An 18,318-nucleotide genomic window follows, 5' to 3' on the forward strand; every position below is an offset into this window, starting at 1 on the left:
CTCTCATGCGGCTCTCTTGTGAGAAAAGAGCTATATTTCTGATTGGCTGGGCGGATTGCAAACCACGCCCCGTAAAACTCAAATTATTATCCTCGCATTAGCATTATTAGCATTAGCATTAGCCCAGCGCAGAAACGCAGAGAGACTAACTTATGGCAACACAAAAGAAAACATGGGAGCGGTGGAGATGAGGAGGTGTTGGCGTTCTGGCGATTTACTCGGATGGCTTCAGTAGAAGCTGCTGGGAGTCCCAGCAGCTTCTACTGAAGCCAGTCCCCAACTCCGGGGACTTCCGGCCGGGGATTTTGGGCGGCAGTATACGCCGTGAAGTTGTTTGCGGCCTGCCAGTAAACCCAAAGCAGAAGAAGTGACGTCAGCGGCTTCATTTGCCTAATCTTCCCCCAGAGACTTATTCCGGTGTGAACGCGATCTGTACTTAGTTCATGAGACTAAAGGGTTCTCATGAACTAAGTTCTGATGAACCTTTGTGGGAAGAGTACTGCGGTGTGAAAGCGCCTAATGTATTTTCTATATTTGGTCCTGTTGTTGTGTCAATGCTTGAATAAGAATGGCTGTATTAAAATGTGGGTACCCTCTCCTTGCTCTGCAGAGTGTGCCAGGTGTGATCGAATGCTTGAAGATCATCACCAGAGTGAAGTCTCGGCGCATTGCCAAGTTCGCCTTCGATTACGCCACCAAGAAGGGACGTAGCAAGGTCACCGCTGTTCACAAGGCCAACATCATGTAAGGGTTCAGCACAGCTCCCTGTTTGCTTCTGAAAAACAATCATTCCTTTGTTTGTTCATAAAATCAAATTGATTTGTCCTCATGTCCTGTCTTATTACAGGAAACTAGCTGATGGCCTGTTTCTGCAGTGCTGTGCTGAGATTGCAGAGCTGTACCCCAAAATCAAATTTGAGACCATAATCATTGATAACTGTTGCATGCAGGTACATACAGCCTCTCAATTAATTCCTCCAACTTAATCTTTAAATAATTGGCTTGTTTAAGTGTCCCTTTTCAATTTCTTGTTTAAACTTCTCATCGTCTCTTACCGTACTGCAGCTGGTGCAGAACCCGTACCAGTTTGACGTGCTGGTGATGCCCAACCTGTATGGGAACATCATTGATAACCTGGCAGCGGGGCTGGTTGGTGGAGCGGGAGTTGTTCCTGGAGAAAGCTACAGTGGAGAGTATGCTGTGTTTGAGACCGTAAGTTTAAAAATTCATATTGTTTTTTAATGTGATTCATAAGTTAAATGAGAATGCATGGCAGTAAATGGTATTGTTGCAGTTCAAAAAAATAGCTATATCTATTGACACAGTCTAACTATTGTTTCAACTCAACCTTTCTGTGTCACTTGGTGATGGAGACGTCTTGTGTCTGTCTGTTTTCTTTCAGGGTGCGCGCCACCCCTTTGCACAGGCTGTAGGAAGGAACATTGCTAACCCCACAGCCATGCTGCTCAGTGCTGCTAACATGCTCAGGCACCTCAAGTGAGTCAAATGTTTATGTTGTGTTTTCAGAAGCACAACACATTTCACACCACACCTCCTAATCCTCGGTCCTGGTCCACCTTCAAGCCTTAAGCTGCCTTCTCATGATACACAACTGGCTTAAACCGCTAGTTTAATTTCTGTAGTTTCCTCCCTTGTTAGCTTGTTAGCTCCCTTGTTAGCTACATACAGCTGTCATCTTATTTGCTGCGCGTCAAAGGTCAGCGACAAACAAGGTCAAAGTTGGCAGAGGGTAACGCTTCCGCCTAATCAGGTCAGGTTGCACTGCTCTCTAGAAGCTTGAGAAAAACCAGCAAACAAAAGTTAGATAGATTAATTATCCAACTAAATAAATCCCAACACCTTCCTTTTAGGCCTGCGTTTTTTCACATTACCAAAGCATTCTATGCCAACTTTTTTAATTATTTAAGTTTAGTATTGCGGACTTTTTATTGTGATGTTACTGAACTATGAGTTTTTAGTGGTGATGAGAAGCGGTACAAATGCCATCCAATAATTTAATGCATAAATAATTGGACAGGCTTATTAAAAGTAACAACAGCAACACTTTTAATGCTGTCAACAAATATTACTCAAATGATTCCTAAATGAATGGCTTACCCTAGGTGTGACTCTAGGTCTGAATGTTGACATGTGTTTAAGAACATCAACAAACCTCCCTCTTTGTCCCTGTTTTTTTAATGCAGCCTGGAATATCACTCCAATATGGTGTCAGATGCTGTGAAGAGGGTAATCAAGCAGGGCAAGGTAAGTTATTGTGCGTGAGTGTGTGTGAGTGAGAGTGAGAGAGAGACACACCTGCTATGAACAAAACTAACACTATTAACAGGGAATGAGAGACCAAATTAAAAGATGTGCTTCTTCTTCAGAAATGTGAAGATAACAACCTTGTTTACTTACCCTCAGAATGTGTTTCTTAAAGATGATGTTGCTTGTCAGTTTTGTGGGTCAATAACTGTAATCTCATATTTCTGAAAATAAACAATGAAATATAATTATTAGAATCATTCGGTCCTTAAAGTTGTAAAATGCACTAAAAGCCGAATCTAGATTTATTTTCTGTCCATTCATTCTACTGAGCCGAGAGTGGGAGCTCGGGGGGCGGGGCTTAAGGGGCGCATGCTCCGTGAGCGCACATACGGGTTCTTCTGCTCTGACAGCCAGGCATGATGGGTAATCTCTCTGACGTTTTGCTCTCTCAAAAGTTGGGCCATTTTGTCTTCATGCGCCAATGAGCAGCTCTCATAGGAACGAAGGAGACCCCACCTCCGACGCTGTATCCAGTTCTTATTATACATCCATGGTGTGGACTGATAGGATGTGCTAGTTCCTAGGCACTGCCAAGTGGTCCTCGAGTTAGGAAATAAAGGACAGAAAGAAAAAAAAGATCTTAATCCTAAAAAATCTGGCGAATACCAGAAACACTTTAAGTGTAATTTTAGCAGTTCTTGACCCACATATGACTCCATTTAATAACCTGCGAACTATGAGTTAGCATGTTAGAGAGCCTTTGATAACTGACTTTCAAAATGTATTCATGTCATCTTATTTGAGCTCTTTTCTGATGCACTGAATTACCAACAACTCATCTCTCCCAGGCAACTGCCTGTTGCTCTTGCTCCTCAGTGACTCTAACCTGTAACAAACACCAGCATGACATCCGTAAACCTTAGTCTCTCCGATTTATCGCTTGGTCAATCGGCTCTAAATCGCATTTCAGCAATAACTTCACTTCTTCGTTCTTCTCAAAAAGTTTGTAAAAGCTGTTCTGTGAATGGGGTTAGCATTATATTTGAGGAAACATTGTGATTGTGAGAAATTGTTTGTCGTTTGAAGGCAGAATTTGCCTGCACGTTGTCTGAAGTGCCCTTCCTCTCCCTCTTCCCTATCCTTTAATTCCCTCTCCTTCTACCCCACTACCCTGTGTCTGTCCGTCTTTGTGTGCGCACTTGCACGTCCCAGGTCCGGACCCGAGACCTTGGCGGTTACGCCACCACTAGCGACTTTGTGCGTGGTGTTACGGAAAACCTGCGTCACCGACCTGTTCGATAAGATGTATCGTCACACTGCTTCCCTAAATCTGGACTTTGTTCTTAACATGAAGTAGACACATGTAAAGACTCACCTCCCCTCTGACATGACATAGTGTCTCACAGTTTTTGACAAACACCAGGAGCATCATACTGTACGAGGATTAAACTGTGTGTGCAGCTCATGAGGCTTCCTCTCATGGATTTGGATCATTACATCTATATAATTATGTTTCAATTCTTCTGAGAGTTATTTTGTCCTTGTGCTTGTTGCGTCAGCCATTTCAGCCTACCTCTCCACTATCATACATTGTTAGAAACGGTCAACCCGGCTGCCTTTATCTACAGATTATATCGACTAATCTTTATTTTCGTCACACTTCACCACCGAATTACCTTAGTTTTATCAAATGTTCTCATAATATCCGCTGTGACCTGATATACAGAATGATAACAGTACTGCATCATGACCCACTTATACTGTAACATTTCTGACCCTCAAATGTCTTCGTGTTTTCAATAAAACTCTGTTCTAACATTGCATTGCTGTAAACTAACATCAACATTTTGGTTTAGTAAGTTACTGTTAGGCAAGGCCAAACCCGTCATATGTGTTTTACCTTGAGATTAATAATACAATTGCTATGTTAACATTAATTAAACAAAAAATACATTACTTTCAGGTACTACTTCATTGACTGTCAACAAACGTTTAGGTATTGTTACAAACTTAGAGGTATTGTTATAATTGTACAGGTTAATAGCTAAAGAAATCCTCTGTGTGACGGCCACAGTGCCCGTAAAGCCAGTCCTGAATTCAGAATCAAATATAAGACCAAATTATACTGAAGATTTTTTGCTTAATTTCATTATTTTTTTGTTCTCAGTTTTATTTAAACATTATCTCCAAGGTCTCATAATAAACAAGTATCAGATGGTTGATGCCAGTCAAGCTGTAAGACATTTAAACGCTGCTCTACCTCACCAGCGGTCCATGTTTTCGTCAAAATGTGCCAAGATTTCAAAACAATAAAAGATAACGTATTACTCACTGCACTCTTTATTTGAATTTGGGTGCACTCAAATGTTTCTACTTTTTGAATAATGTATACTACCACTAGTGTGAACAGCGTCGTCTTGTCCTTTTTTCTTTTTGGTCTATTAAAATAAGTGTCCATTTTGTTTAATAATCCTTTAAGGAGATGTCATGCCTGCATATTAAAGCTTGTTAAAACTGTGATTAAATAAATAACACTTTTGGACCCTGAATGACATAACTATGGTTGAATACTAATTAATAAGAATGATTGCATGTTGGACCGTGGACAACTGTTTCTGAACATTAATACTTCATCTGATTTAAAGATGTAATTTAAGCGACTGATATATGTAGATTCTTAGCCTTGATTAATGCTGCTAATGATAAAATAATATGAGAAAATAAATAATCTCATCTCAATCTGATTTCTAAAAGCAGTCCTCTTGGGTGCCGTTTTTAAAGGCTCTCTAACAGGCAGGCGGTGATGCTGTATGTGGACATGTGTTTCTGCAGCTGTGCATATAGTAACAAAGTGTCTTTATGTTTGCAACAGGTGCGCACTGGGGACCTGGGGGGCTACGCCTCGAGTGACGAGTTCACCAGGGCTGTCATTGCTAACATGGCAGTGTAAAGCGCTGTGTTGGCAAATCTGTCAGCTGCTGAGACGCACACAAGGCTTTTTATTTACATCCTGTTAAACTCCTCTTTTGACTGATCTACGCACACACTTTTTTTTTTTTCCAGGAACAGTTAACCCACATTTTCCATATTAAACACCGTGAAATGCAGGTGAAATGTGCAGCTATAACATCAATAATCTGTATTTTGCGTGTAGCATATTAACTATGACATCTAATGCAAAATGTGGGATGGACCTTATTTCTTTTATGCGCACAAATCATGTTCCTTATCCTTAATATACTATTTTTCTTAATGGTTTTATGTCGGGACATTAACCAGTGTCAACACATGGTGTACATTATTTATTTACTTCAGGTTTTAGCACTATTGCTTCTTCCTTTATGATGAGATATGAATAATAAAAGAGATATAACATCATGTGTGCAAAATCTTTGCGTGAATGTCAATAAAAGGCTGATGTAGTATAAGGTAACTTAATCATGGTGGCTTGTGGCTCACTTAGCACGCAGCATGAGGAGCCCATATCTAAGCCATATCTCGGTTTCCAAACTTGCACGTCAGGTGGACTGCAGAATTTATAAAAAGACTTGCTTTGTGCCGGCTGAAATATGATCCAGAGCTGTGAACAAAGGATTATGTGGAGATGAACCTGAACACAATGTTTGCACAGGGTTGATTATTCTTTATCATGGTTTGATTCATTAATAATTGGTTTGGATTTAATATTGTTTTTTTTGTCCAACAAGCAATCCAATACCCAAAGGTCTTCAGTTAGATAAAAGATTGAGATATTAACATGTACTACGGGCTTACAAAATGTCTGTCATGGTAGTAAAACTTCACCATTAAAATGATCCATTTCGATTGGCTTTTAAGGCAAAGGACCTTATATGTAAATCAAGCCCCATTCACTATTGACAAAGTGTATTTAATGTTGATAAAACAATTACAAAAATATAACTGAATACATCTGTAAATGGTACTGTTAGTTACATAATAAAAAATGTATTTAATTTCAAAGCTTAAATGTTATACCAAGCTCATTATAAATGGCTAAAGCATAAAGATTAATATTAGATGTATCACTTCATTTTAATTATTAAACCAACAATATGTTTTATTAATGCACTGTTATATTTTCAGTTGTCTGATAACCCTTTTTCTGAGTAACTTGGTCTTTATTTCTGAACCTGATCATTTTTGTTCGCAACAACAACAAACTTTATAAAAACCTTTAGCTGTCATCATTTATTTTTAAATGTCACACATTGTTACTATGGACCACACTCCACTTTTAAAACATGTCATGTCACTGTCCCTTTCTACTTTATCCATCATCCCAGTAGTACATATACTGTATTAATGAACATCAACATACTATTTAAATGTGTCAGATTCCAGAAGTACATTTACTCAAGTGTACTTGAGTACAATTTTGAAGTACTTGTACTTTACATGAGTATTTACATTTAATGCTTATTTGTGTATTATGACAATAATGTATTGTTACTTTTACTCAATTAAAGCATCTGCTCATTATAAATAATGATCTTCCACCACTGTCAGATTCAGAAAACAATAAAGACAATCTTATGTTTAAAGGTCCCCTATTATACTGTTTTTCATCAATATAGAATAGGTCTCAGATATATAGAAATGCAGATCATGCATTGTAGCATCCCATAAAACCCTCTGTTTCAAAAGTGCTGATTCTCTGTCTTTTACTTAAGATGAAAATAAGGAGCCACTCCCCTCTGAGAGATATTTGGTTAAAAAGAACACAATGTTGCTCTAGGAGGAGATTCAGGTGATAAGGGGGGGGGGGGGCGTTTACTTTGGCTAATGGTTACACAAGCCTAAAACACATTTCAGACAGGTTTTTATATAAATGTATCAGGACAAAAAATGAGCGAATCTTTTTTTCTGATACTTTCAGAATCTCTTTACACAGAGGGGACACGTTTATGTATAAAAGACATGAAAAAGTGGATTTTGCATAATAGGTGACCTTTAAAGAAACAAAAAATGTTTTTTTATTATTAGCCCTCTGCAGTGTCAGTGTGTGAGCTCCGGCCCGGCCAGCAGGGGGCGCTGCGGGCTTCGGGATCAGGAGCAGAAGAGACAGGGCTGGCCTGGGAATTTGCTGCTCGCTTCCCATTCTTCCTATGCAGACAGAGACACAACATGGCGGACTAGAATAGTCGGCCGACGCGCCCGGATACAGCGGATAAACCGTGGGATTCAACACCCAGGAAGGCCAAGAAAGTAACACTCCGCAGGGACGAGAAGCTAGGTCGAATCGAGGACTTTTTTCGTGGGGCTGCCGTTCTTTCCTGGAGGATTTATCGGATAAACTGAGTGCGAAGTCTTGGCTGTGCGTCCCAGATCGTGCTCTGCTATCACCCAGGTCCCCCCCACCCCGCTCACACTCTGGTTCCTGGGGTGTGGAGACAGGGGCCGGGGTTGGAAAAAACGTGGAAGAGAAAGAAAGGATACATTCCTACTTGGCTTCGCTGTTTTTTTTTTAACCCCCTCCTCGGGTTTCCTCTGGGCGCTACAGGAGTTGTGGTGAGTTTTCTTGTTTTGCAAAAAGCCCGAATCACACTTGTTACAATGTAGCTGTAGCAGCATGTTTCCTATAGCTGTAACAATTGTGTCACCCACAAACAAGCACTTTGTCCCCCGAGTTTAGCCTCACAGCAGGATACATTACATGATACCTGTATCACAGTGGCGATAAACCTGCAGCTTAGGTAATGATTAGGGCTGTGTTTAATACTTGTAAACCTCTTTGTGACGCTTGAACATTTCAGAAGTAGCTTGGAGGCAGGGAGGGATTTTTTCTTTTTTTTGGGCGAAGGGGGCTCTCAAGAAAAGGGGATGAGTGCGACAACATTAGAAAAGAAGTCAGAGGTTGTAACTCGGTTTGATCCAACACGGATGATGTTTGCGCTGGCAGTGGAACAAAGAGGGGGTCCAGGTTTGTCCTGCCTCACTGGAAAGTACACTTTATTGATCAACGCTTTGTTATTACACGTCCAGAGAGAGTGGGGAGCAGGCTGGTGGGTTTGGGAGCAGGAGGGGGGCTTCACAACAGGAATTAGGTCGGCCTAACATTAACATGTATGCTCTGTCAAATCACAGCGGCTGCTTTGTGTTTCTTCTTCTTCTTCTGCACTCTGACATGGAGTCTCTCTCCCTCTGAAGAGTCTCCTCTCCCAAAGTTGTTTGTAATGATTAATGTTCTCCTCCTTCTGCATGTTGGGTGTAACCGAGCATACCATTACAATATTGTGGGAGTTTTTTTTTTATTACATAGTTTTTACCTATTGGGCATCAGCTTTAACTTCATTTTAATGGCTTGGTTGTCATTGGAAATGATGACAATTAGGTCAATAAAGTGGATGAATTCTTCATTGACTCCTTCATTTTGGCAGCTGAATCAACATTTAACTGTCAGAAATGAACACAGTGAAATAAAACTCTGCATTTGACCCATTCTAGTATGAAGAGGTTGGTGATTTATTTTATATAAACCTTGGGGATTGGTGTTAGGATCTGTAGGCTTGCTCAAAGGCACTTCTGCAGTGTCCAGAAGGCAAACTGGCATATCTCCCAGTACCGGTCCACACTCCCTACTTGGTTCCCAAGCCATGTCCCTATGGACTGAGCTGCCTGCCCATTTGAGCCAAGTATCAACTACAAAAACTTTGCACCTGGAAAGAAAAAGTGTTAAAGTCAGAGCATCATCCATCTAGAGGAGGCATGGCAGAGCGTGGCTTGATGTTTCTGACAAAGGCTTTGCTATGTCTGCCTGGAGCTTGACTCATCACGTTTGTACCCATTCACCAAGCTGCAGCACATATCCACCAGCCCTCGTCTCTGTGCCTTTCCACAACACGCTTTTCCACTTAAGCGAGGTGGCCGTGTCATGTTCAGGACCATCGAAGTGCAAAACTCAAGCTGCACCTCCTGCGAAACCTCAACGCCACCGCTCTCTGTGCACCAGCAGGCCTGCCTTGACCTCTGCTTGTCAGGCCTGGACACGTTTCCCAGAATGCTGTTGAACCATCTCTGGTTGACGAACAGCCACAGCTCTAAAAAGTTGGATTGAGAGAAGAAAAAAGGCAGAGCTGTTATCACCCTGCTCGCTCTGTCCATATCTTCAGCCTATTTTAAGAGAAAGGAGTTATTTCTGTCTTGGGATCCGGAAAGTGTTTTAGCAGAGAAGCCTAAGTGATCCTAACGCCACATTTTCATGATCGGCCTAGTTTCTAAAAATAAGAATAGCTTGAAATGAAGTATAGTTTTGATGGGTGGGAGTTTTTTTTTTTATTTCACAATTTCCGAGTGCTGACACAATATTATGAGTTGGCGTTTTGGGTGGGGCGGTAGACATATATTTTTGTTTCCACCTGTTGGCCGATGTATTTCACCGTGGAAGAGCACTGTAATTCTGCCCCTAACAGGATCAACACAGCTGCATTTAGAGGATTATGAGGCATTATGGAGCCTGATTTCAACTACATGTTATATGTCGTTTGGCCTCCATGACATCTATTTCACAATGCAGGAAATGAACCTGTTTGACGACTCACCTCTCATAGAAAAATCTCAACTGATTCTGTCGACTTCATCATCATCAGTCCACCCCGCTTTGTTCTTACCAAAGTAGATGCGGAGTTGTGATTATGTAATCCCTTCAAACTACTGAGTAAACATTTGTTTTACATCCTCCTGATGTGGGATGATTGATGTTTCTGGTTTACCGTGGCTGTGATTGATATTCATAATACTTTATTTGATTTCCGTGTACTTCAAAGACATGGTGGGGTTTTAAATATTTTAGATGTGTGAGGTTCTTGTGATCTGAACCTCACATCTGATCCAGGTCCCTTTAAACTCACGGCTCTTGCCTTTTTATTAGAGTTTATTTTATTGGGAGGGGGGGGGCTTTTCTGCCACAGCGATATGGGATAATGGCCCTAAGTAATGGATTTGTGGCTTTGGCTGAAATACAAGCAGGAGTTATGAACAAAATGACACTTTCAATCACATCATGTTTTTGTATTTCAATTAGTTTTTCCAACCAGAGAAAAATATTGATGCACTTTTTCAAACAATGCCTTATTGGCCGAGGTCAAATCCAAGTCACATTCAAAACCAGTTGAGAGGCAAAGTTATAAATATTTAGATTTGCCCTTGGCATCGGCCTTCTTGCCCCACTGTGGGGAAAAAAGTGTCCCGAAGAGCGTGTTGCAATGCTACAGAGTATTTGAACGCACCAGCTAAAGACGGGCGTGGAGGATTTTGGAGACGCGTTCTCACGACACTCCTGTGAAGCCTCAGATAGTTGCAGCCTCTTCATCTTGGATGGGCTTCTTCTTATCTTCCAGAGGAAGAGGGGGGACTGGGTGGTCACTTCTGATATGAGAACCTTGACTTTGGGTTCCCATTGTTACAGGACCTAAATGAATCAAGTAAAGATATAAACTGTGGCAGGGGAATGAACCTAATCGACCTAATATGTAATGCTGCTTTCACTCCATAAACCATATATTCTGCCTTTTTGCTTACTTTTCATACTTTTATAAGTTTGACATTTTATATGAACAAATCTCAGCACTACCCAACAGCTTATTCAAACATAAAGGAATGAAATACCCATCAGCCAACTGCTACTTACGGATGAATACATCGGTAATCATCATATGTAATAATATCAATAAAATACGTAAAGCCCTCTGCAAAGACTGCAACAGTGCCCTCAGGAAATGTTTGATTTTTAACTGCATTAAAATACAATTTAGCCATCAACTTTTTACTGGTGCATTTTCTGTATGGTTCAATGTTTACATTACAATAAACGATTGCTGAGAATAATTTTTAAACTGTTTTTTCCATCAATTGAATAAGCAATTGTAATTTGACAGAAAGCAGCAGAGAGGCAGAACTAAGTACACTTTAATATAACTCAGTTATCGTGACATTCAACAGAGTTTACATGTATCTCCTTCCTACCGGGCAGCCCTAAATCAGAGCTTTATTAGAGTTTAGTTATGCTACTATTAAGGATATGCACACTCCCTTGGAATTAAGCTTTAGTAGTTGTTTACATTTCATTAGACAAAAAAAGCAAACTTTGTAATTGTTAAAGCTGGAATAAACACCAGCAGTTCTACTAAGCACTCAAAGTCTAAAACTGTCAGAATAAAAGTGTAATTAATACATCTCTGGGTATTTGACCAGAACACTAAAGCACCGGTTTGATGGCAAGCCTTATCTGCATGCCAGATGTAGAACTCAGTTTTGTTGCTAATGTTTCTTAAAGCAGAAGTGAATCATGTTTTGTCATGGCCCTTGAGATTCCCGTTTGGCCTCACACCACGCTTCAAGGTCACAGCGGCTTCTGTGGGCAGGCCATGCTTTGCGCCTCCACATCCTCTCTGTGTCCAATGTGGGAACGCTTGAGAGGCCCCTGGCATGCTCCGTGAGAAACCCTACAACGGGGCAGCAGACCAGGGCTTCACTGACTCACCGCTTTCACTCTCTGAAACAAGTGAGTTTTCTTCATCCCTCCAGCCTGATGGAACCGAAACATCATTACAGGCTTAATAACAGACACAGCGGTCACTCTCGCCTCTGTGATGTAGCCAGAATAGTAATCCCCGGCTTCTCTCCGTCTTTTCATCAACTCACCAGCCCGTGAATGAAGCCAACAGGAATACAAACCACAGCGGGGAGCAGTATCCCTCAGAAAGGGAAGTCCAGAGGATTGTGGCTGTTGTATGTGGCACCGGGGACGTATAATCTGTGGTCTGTTTCGGGGCAGGAGTCCTCAGGCCCTGGGTTAGGCCTACTTCGGTCTCCCCGTGCAGAGAAGCATTCACAGTATTCCTGTTGCCCCACGCCCCTCTCAAGACATAGAAACAGTATTAATATGCCATGAATAGAGACAGACAGACAAGCATTATCTAGCGCTGCAGTTCTAGAGAAGCAGGATGCCTTGTAGAAAGCCAGAGGGAAATAGTTCTCTGCATGAATGCTGAAGTCCCCTTGACCACCGCCGCTGGTGTCATGTCAGCAAGACTTGTAGGGTTTGTGTGTTGGTTTTCCGGCTCACCCATTTGCCTAGGGGAGACATCCTCTTTGAATTATTAATAAGATGTGTTGATTCTTAAGAAATAACGCTTCCTGCAGTGGAAGTACGGTTACATTGGGATCTAGATAAAACGACACATTATGAACCGAGGAAACGGCTGCTAAGGACTCTCAGGATAAAGTATTTTCTTCCCCTGAGAGATCCCCTTTTGTGCAATCCGTTTTCATTTTTGAGCTATTCATTGATTCATGTCCGCGCAGTCGGAGAAGATACTCATTACCTCACCTCGGGTCACAGGTAAATATAAAACCATCGGTGAAATCCACAGACTTGAGTGGGAACTCTCCATATTAAATGACTACCTTGCATTGATCTAACGTCTTGGCCTTTGGTTGTCATGGAGATGTAATTGGACTTCCTTTATATTCTACCTATAAGTGTTCCTTTCACTGTGTGAATGAAATGGCATGGGAACAGCCCAGCCCTTTCAGCACCGTGTGATTGCACTCGTATGAGGTCTGCATTCGCCCACAGGCTGAGAAGAAACTCTTCAATGGTTGGTCGGGCTCACCACTTGAATGCACATTAAAGCATCGGGTTCTGCCCAGTGGTTGTGGTGAAGTTCAATATGTTGCTTTACATGATTAGATATGAGATTACACTACATTATCAGATTAGATTCCCTTTTTATATAATGGCATATTCGTGTACATTTGTTCCCCGTGTATATCCAATTGTTAATTTTGTTGTGCGATGCTAAGAAACATTTTTCAAATGCTCTGGAAAACGAAACTTTAGGGACAATTTTTTTCTATCAGATAAATGGGTTATAATCACAAAATCAAAATTACATTGGAAGCTTGATAAAAATGGGTATCTGCATTAAAGCAAAACAATGTAACATATTTGTTTCTCCTACAATTACATTACATTTAGCTGACGCTTTTATCCAAAGCGACTTACAGTAAGTGCATTCAACCAAGAAGATACAAATTTGAAGAAAAATGAATCATATAAGTACATCAGGTTTCATAGAGCCAATTCAATGAAAAACAAAGTTTTGTTGTAAACATTACGCCATATATATTTACCATCTATGTCTACTACTTCTTTACAATTTACACCAAAAAGAGCCGGAACTAAAATTAGTTCATGAGAACCTTTTTACCCCCTTTTCCGTCCCTGCTAGAGAGCAGGGACTCTCATGCAGCTCTCTTGTGAGAAAAGAGCTATATTTCTGATTGGCTGGGCGGATTGCAAACCACGCCCCGTAAAACAAAAAAAAAGTGTTCTGAAGCCACCATTTTATTAGCATTATTAGCATTAGCCCAGCGCAGAAACGCAGAGAGACTAATTTATGGCAACACAAAATAAAACATGGGAGCGGTGGAGATGAGGAGGTGTCGGTGTTCTGGCGATTTACTCGGAAGGCTTCAGTAGAAGCTGCTGGGAGTCCCAGCAGCTTCTACTGAAGCCAGTCCCTAACTCCGGGGAATTCCGGACGGGGATTTTGGGCGGCAGTATACGCCGTGAAGTTGTTTGCGGCCTGCCAGTAAACCCAAAGCAGAAGAAGAAGAAGTGACGTCAGCGGCTTCATTTGCCTAATCCACCCCCAGCCTGGGACTTATTCCGGTGTGAACGCGATCTGTACTTAGTTCATCAGAACTCTTTAGTTCTGATTAACTAAGTTCTCATGAACCTTTGTGGGAAAAGTACTGCGGTGTGAATGTGCCTAATGACACCAGTGTTTCTGCCAGACCAGGGCTGAGAGGGCGTCCACCTCGAGTGCGGGGGGGGTGTTGATTTTCTCGTTAAGAAGGTGAGTCCCTCGGTTCGATGGGTACCGGTTTCAACGATGACGGTGTATATTTTATGAGTATTCTGCATTACTGTCTTTCTGTTTCGTGTTTGTTTATTGGAAATCTGGGAACGTCCCTTATTTTGTGTGTCTTTACACGAATATGGAGGAAACTACTATTAGTTTTTCTGGACCAAAGAAAGGAAAGATTACGAAGCGGGAAATAAACTACCAGTAATACGATTGAGAAGTCATAGGTGTGGTATGTAACGGTTTGAATTTACTGTGTAATTATTTCACAATAATGTTTCACAATTCACACTTTTTCAGCCATAACTTGACGGAAACTTCTAAGAAGCTACCAACGAAAAGGTAGTAGCTACAGGAGCTAGATGTAACCCACAAAAAACTCGTATTTGATTTGGGGGTGGGGGGGGGTAGATATGTAACAGACAACTTTATACTTAAATGACTAACGACCGTCCACAATTCATGCTTACCTATATAACTCTTCTTTTGTTAGTATGAATTGTACTTTACAAAGTCGCGACACTTTAGTCCATGACGATTTGATACACAACATATTGGTATCGATCTCGTAGTTTCGATTGGGAGTAATATGCAACTGTGAATTGATGACCCTTTACTAGGATTATGCCACAAGATTGCTTATGTTTTCCACATGGTGTGAATATATTTATGCTGTTAAAAGTGCTAGCGATGGTCCAAAACACAGTAGTCGCAAAGAGCGGTCCCCCCGCGAACTGGCAGTAAACTGCGGGAATAGTCGAGCCCTGCAGGGACTTTGAGCTCGGCTCCCGCAGGTTTTTTATAATTATTAAACTCTCTTCGTAGCTCTCAAAAATAGTAACTTACTTCTGTTCCTTTAGTCCTGTTCCTGTAGGGAGACAACCCTCCCCCGTTTCCTAGACCACCCTAATAAAAAACCCCCTTATAACTTCTAGCAACGCTGGTAGCTTCACGACGATTCCTGTTGTGCCTGCACGCGCTAAACCTGCCCGCTACTCACCCCGCCCGGCCCAATCACCTCGTGCCGCGCACTCGACCGGCTTCGTCGGTCTCGGAACGTCGCCCTTTGACTCCGAAGGCACCATTTGACACCATTGTACTTCTCGGCAAACCCTTCGTGCTTTGTCGGCAGCTAAATTTCTCTCGGCTCGCAGTTTACTAGTCCTGAGTGATTGCACTTTTCTGTCATAGATATTCCTCCGAGTCAGTTTGAATAGTTTTNCCCCGCTGCAGCCTAGCAGCTGATCTCAAAGCATGCTCCCCTCTCCTACAGGGTGGCGTGCTCAGCTGCAGCTCACAGAATCAGCCCCCTGCATAAACAGCGCTGGAAAGAGCAAATAGAGCGAAATGAGGCATGGCTAAAATGCAGGATCTGTTTGGTATTTTGAAAAAAAAACGATATTTATATACTTTATATAGGTATGGCCCTACAATATATTGTTCAAATATAGCATGATAGGTCCACTTTAAGTTTTAAATAAATGTTGAGTTAATTAATTTAAACAATTTTTTTAAATAAAAACATCTTATGGGCATATGAGTATGGTGTGATTCTTCTAGAAGTTGCCAGATGATATTAATAAAAACATTTTTAGGGAAAATACTTGGCATACTACAATTTGTAGTTTCTGAACAGGCCTCATATTTCTGTCTGTGTCTCAAAATAAAGCTGTCCTACATTATTCATCTTGATACTGATCTTGCAAAAACATTCAGCTAGGATTTAGTAAATAAATCTTATATTTTCAGACTGTCAAAGCAAAACAAAATAATGACGTCTTCTGTTTTTCTTCTAGGACCCCGCTGTGCGAATGAGTGATTGATGCCAACTTCGCTTCTTCAGGTAAACCAGCATTCGTCACACACAGGCTAATGTTATGCAAGTATTTCATTTAAAATGTTAGAGTATTACCTTCCTAAAATGAGCATGTGGGATTAGGATTGAAGAATTGAATAAATACATAGGGGATTATAATGCACATAAATCCTGACTCTATCATAACAACACGACATGGCCCTCGTAACCAGTGTTATTGAACTTAATGAGATTTGTTCCTGTGTCTGACCCTCTTGTCCCTTTTGTTGTTCACCCTCCATGTAGGGCAGAATGGGTGTGTGTCCCCTGCTCCTGCTGCTCGCTCTCGCCCTCGGGGCCTCAGCCCAGGATCATGTTCCCATCACAAGTAAGAACCACTTATCTGAAATCCCTTTACTCACAATTGCAAGGATTGAATTAAGAAACTTAAATGCTCTTCTTTTTTCTTCATTATAATTTCCAGATCCTCCAAGTATCACTGCCAAACCCACAGACCCCCTTGCCGCTCCCTCCCTCAACTTCACAGTGGCACACACACAAGCCCCCACAGGCCCACCCACAACGCTCGCCCCCGCAGTCATCCCGGTGACGACAATAACAACAACAGAAGAAACAACCACAGGCCCACCAGCTGGTGAGGGGGATGTACAACTGCCGGGTCCGAGTGCCACCGCGCTGTTACCGATCCCCGCCCCCTCACCTCCAACCGATGCCCCCGCGGCACCACCGAGCACCGAGCCCCCCCCTCCTCCCATCCCGGCGGGGGGAGACAACGAGACCACGGCCTTCCCTCCAGAAACCCCAACTCCAGATTATGACGATGAGGATATATTCAATTTGGAGCCGGAGACCACCACAGAACCCGGGATGGGCTTCACCTCAGACAGCAGCCCACATGGTGAGTGTATACTCAGGGCGCTCAGTTTATTCCATGTGAGAGAACATAATATACCTCTTAAGAGACAGCTTACCCCAAAATAAAAATAATACATATTGTTCTTATTGCCTGTAGTGCCTTTGTTTAATCTAACCTAGTCTTGTTTAAGCTTCAGAGTATTAAAGATATCAACTGCAGGGATGTCTGCCTTCGCTAGATGACGTTTGCTTGTGGTGCATCAAAAACACATTTGAATGACTCAGAAATCATGACACATTAGCTCAACATAATCCTTGTTGTGAGCAGTTCCATGTAGGAACTATTTTATTTCTACCGAACTACACCTCCAAATGTATCGCTGCGGAGAAGGAAGCATGCATCTGGATGAGGGACTCACTTGAGTTCACCTGAGCTAGCCGACGTAACAGCTCAGTTGACGAGGAGCTTGTTCATTTCTACATCTTCAATGTTACATCAAGAATCTTGTCCTTGACTAGATGCATGTAATACAGTTGGCATGTGCAGTTCGGCAAGGAGAAAATAGTTCCTGCATGAAACTATTTAAAAAAACTCTGTGGATTTTCTCGACTAACCAGGTCATGATTTCTTTAAAGAGACATTGCTTAAAGCCCCGGCCACACGAGGACGATAACGCAAACGAACCGCAATCGCTATCAAAAAAGTCTTCCGTCCACACGCAACAGGGACCAGAAACGTGTGCGTTCACACGAGACCGCTCGAAAGCGCTGGAGACGCTGTAGTATTATGTCAGGCCTATAAGTGGCGCTGTAGTCCTGCCACAAAAGCAGCGAAGAAGACTTCCCGCCATGGTTGCCCTTCTGTTTATTCTCCGCTCTGGCCCTTTTTCTCCCTCCTGAGGCAAGCGCTGTAAATCTCTCCAGTTTGCCACCAGCGGATGAAAAACACCCACCTTTCCGCCTCTTCCAAGGAACGAGGGGACCGTGCGGCAGAGTTTCAGTTAGATTTTTTTTCGCCGGTCAACATGTCCGTTAAAGTTTAAATCTTCTGGACAAAATTAGAAAAGTGCCGGTCAAAGGTCTTCCTCGTTATTTATTGAGCTTTAAAACAAATGAATAACGACTCTATATAATAATATAAGAATAAAAAGCGGAGCCTCTCTTTTCCTCTCCCTCTTCTGAGAGCCCAGCAGCTGATCTCTGAGCAGGAGAGGCGGGGCTATTGCGTCATCGTTATCAGGACATGATCGTATAGGCGTAACCATGGAGCCGTTTGCCCCCCCAGTGCGTTTAGTTTGCAGATCTACCCACCTTGGGACCCGTTGGGATCGTTATCTGCGTTTCCATGTCGGCCTCGTGTGGCCGAACCGTCCATGCAGTGGCGAGCCCCCCGTCAGGGCCCTCTAGGCCCTCTGTGAGGGCCTAAGGTATTCTAAAAAATAATATTTGAAAACAGAAAAAAATATATATATATTTTTTATATATTTT

General features: G+C 42.0%; 2 protein-coding genes across 3 annotated transcripts in view; both read left to right on the forward strand.

Annotated features, from left to right (window-relative positions):
• Positions 1-5,646, forward strand: part of idh3b (isocitrate dehydrogenase (NAD(+)) 3 non-catalytic subunit beta) — a 10,294-nt gene extending 4,648 nt beyond the window's left edge. The window contains exons 6-11 of one of the 2 annotated variants that reach the window (XM_010793742.1): positions 611-744; positions 848-950; positions 1,066-1,212; positions 1,403-1,497; positions 2,205-2,265; positions 5,141-5,646. In XM_010793742.1, the coding sequence (XP_010792044.1) occupies positions 611-744; positions 848-950; positions 1,066-1,212; positions 1,403-1,497; positions 2,205-2,265; positions 5,141-5,218 (618 nt within the window). In that variant the 3' untranslated portion in view covers positions 5,219-5,646. Of the gene's footprint in view, positions 1-610; positions 745-847; positions 951-1,065; positions 1,213-1,402; positions 1,498-2,204; positions 2,266-3,480; positions 4,596-5,140 lie in introns of those variants that run through there. The other variant, XM_010793741.1, reaches the window with a different exon arrangement.
• A 1,757-nt stretch (positions 5,647-7,403) lies between these two features.
• LOC104965357 (receptor-type tyrosine-protein phosphatase alpha-like) overlaps positions 7,404-18,318 on the forward strand; it is a 32,087-nt gene continuing 21,172 nt past the window's right edge. Inside the window, exons 1-4 of the mRNA XM_010794313.1 lie at positions 7,404-7,797; positions 15,956-16,002; positions 16,261-16,342; positions 16,439-16,873. Coding sequence (XP_010792615.1) covers positions 15,982-16,002; positions 16,261-16,342; positions 16,439-16,873 — 538 coding nt within the window. The 5' untranslated portion in view covers positions 7,404-7,797; positions 15,956-15,981. The remainder of the gene's footprint in view (positions 7,798-15,955; positions 16,003-16,260; positions 16,343-16,438; positions 16,874-18,318) is intronic.

The sequence above is a fragment of the Notothenia coriiceps genome, unplaced genomic scaffold (genome assembly GCF_000735185.1).
Source record: "Notothenia coriiceps isolate Sejong01 unplaced genomic scaffold, NC01 NC01_scaffold00037244, whole genome shotgun sequence".
NCBI classification, from domain to species: Eukaryota; Metazoa; Chordata; class Actinopteri; order Perciformes; family Nototheniidae; genus Notothenia; species Notothenia coriiceps.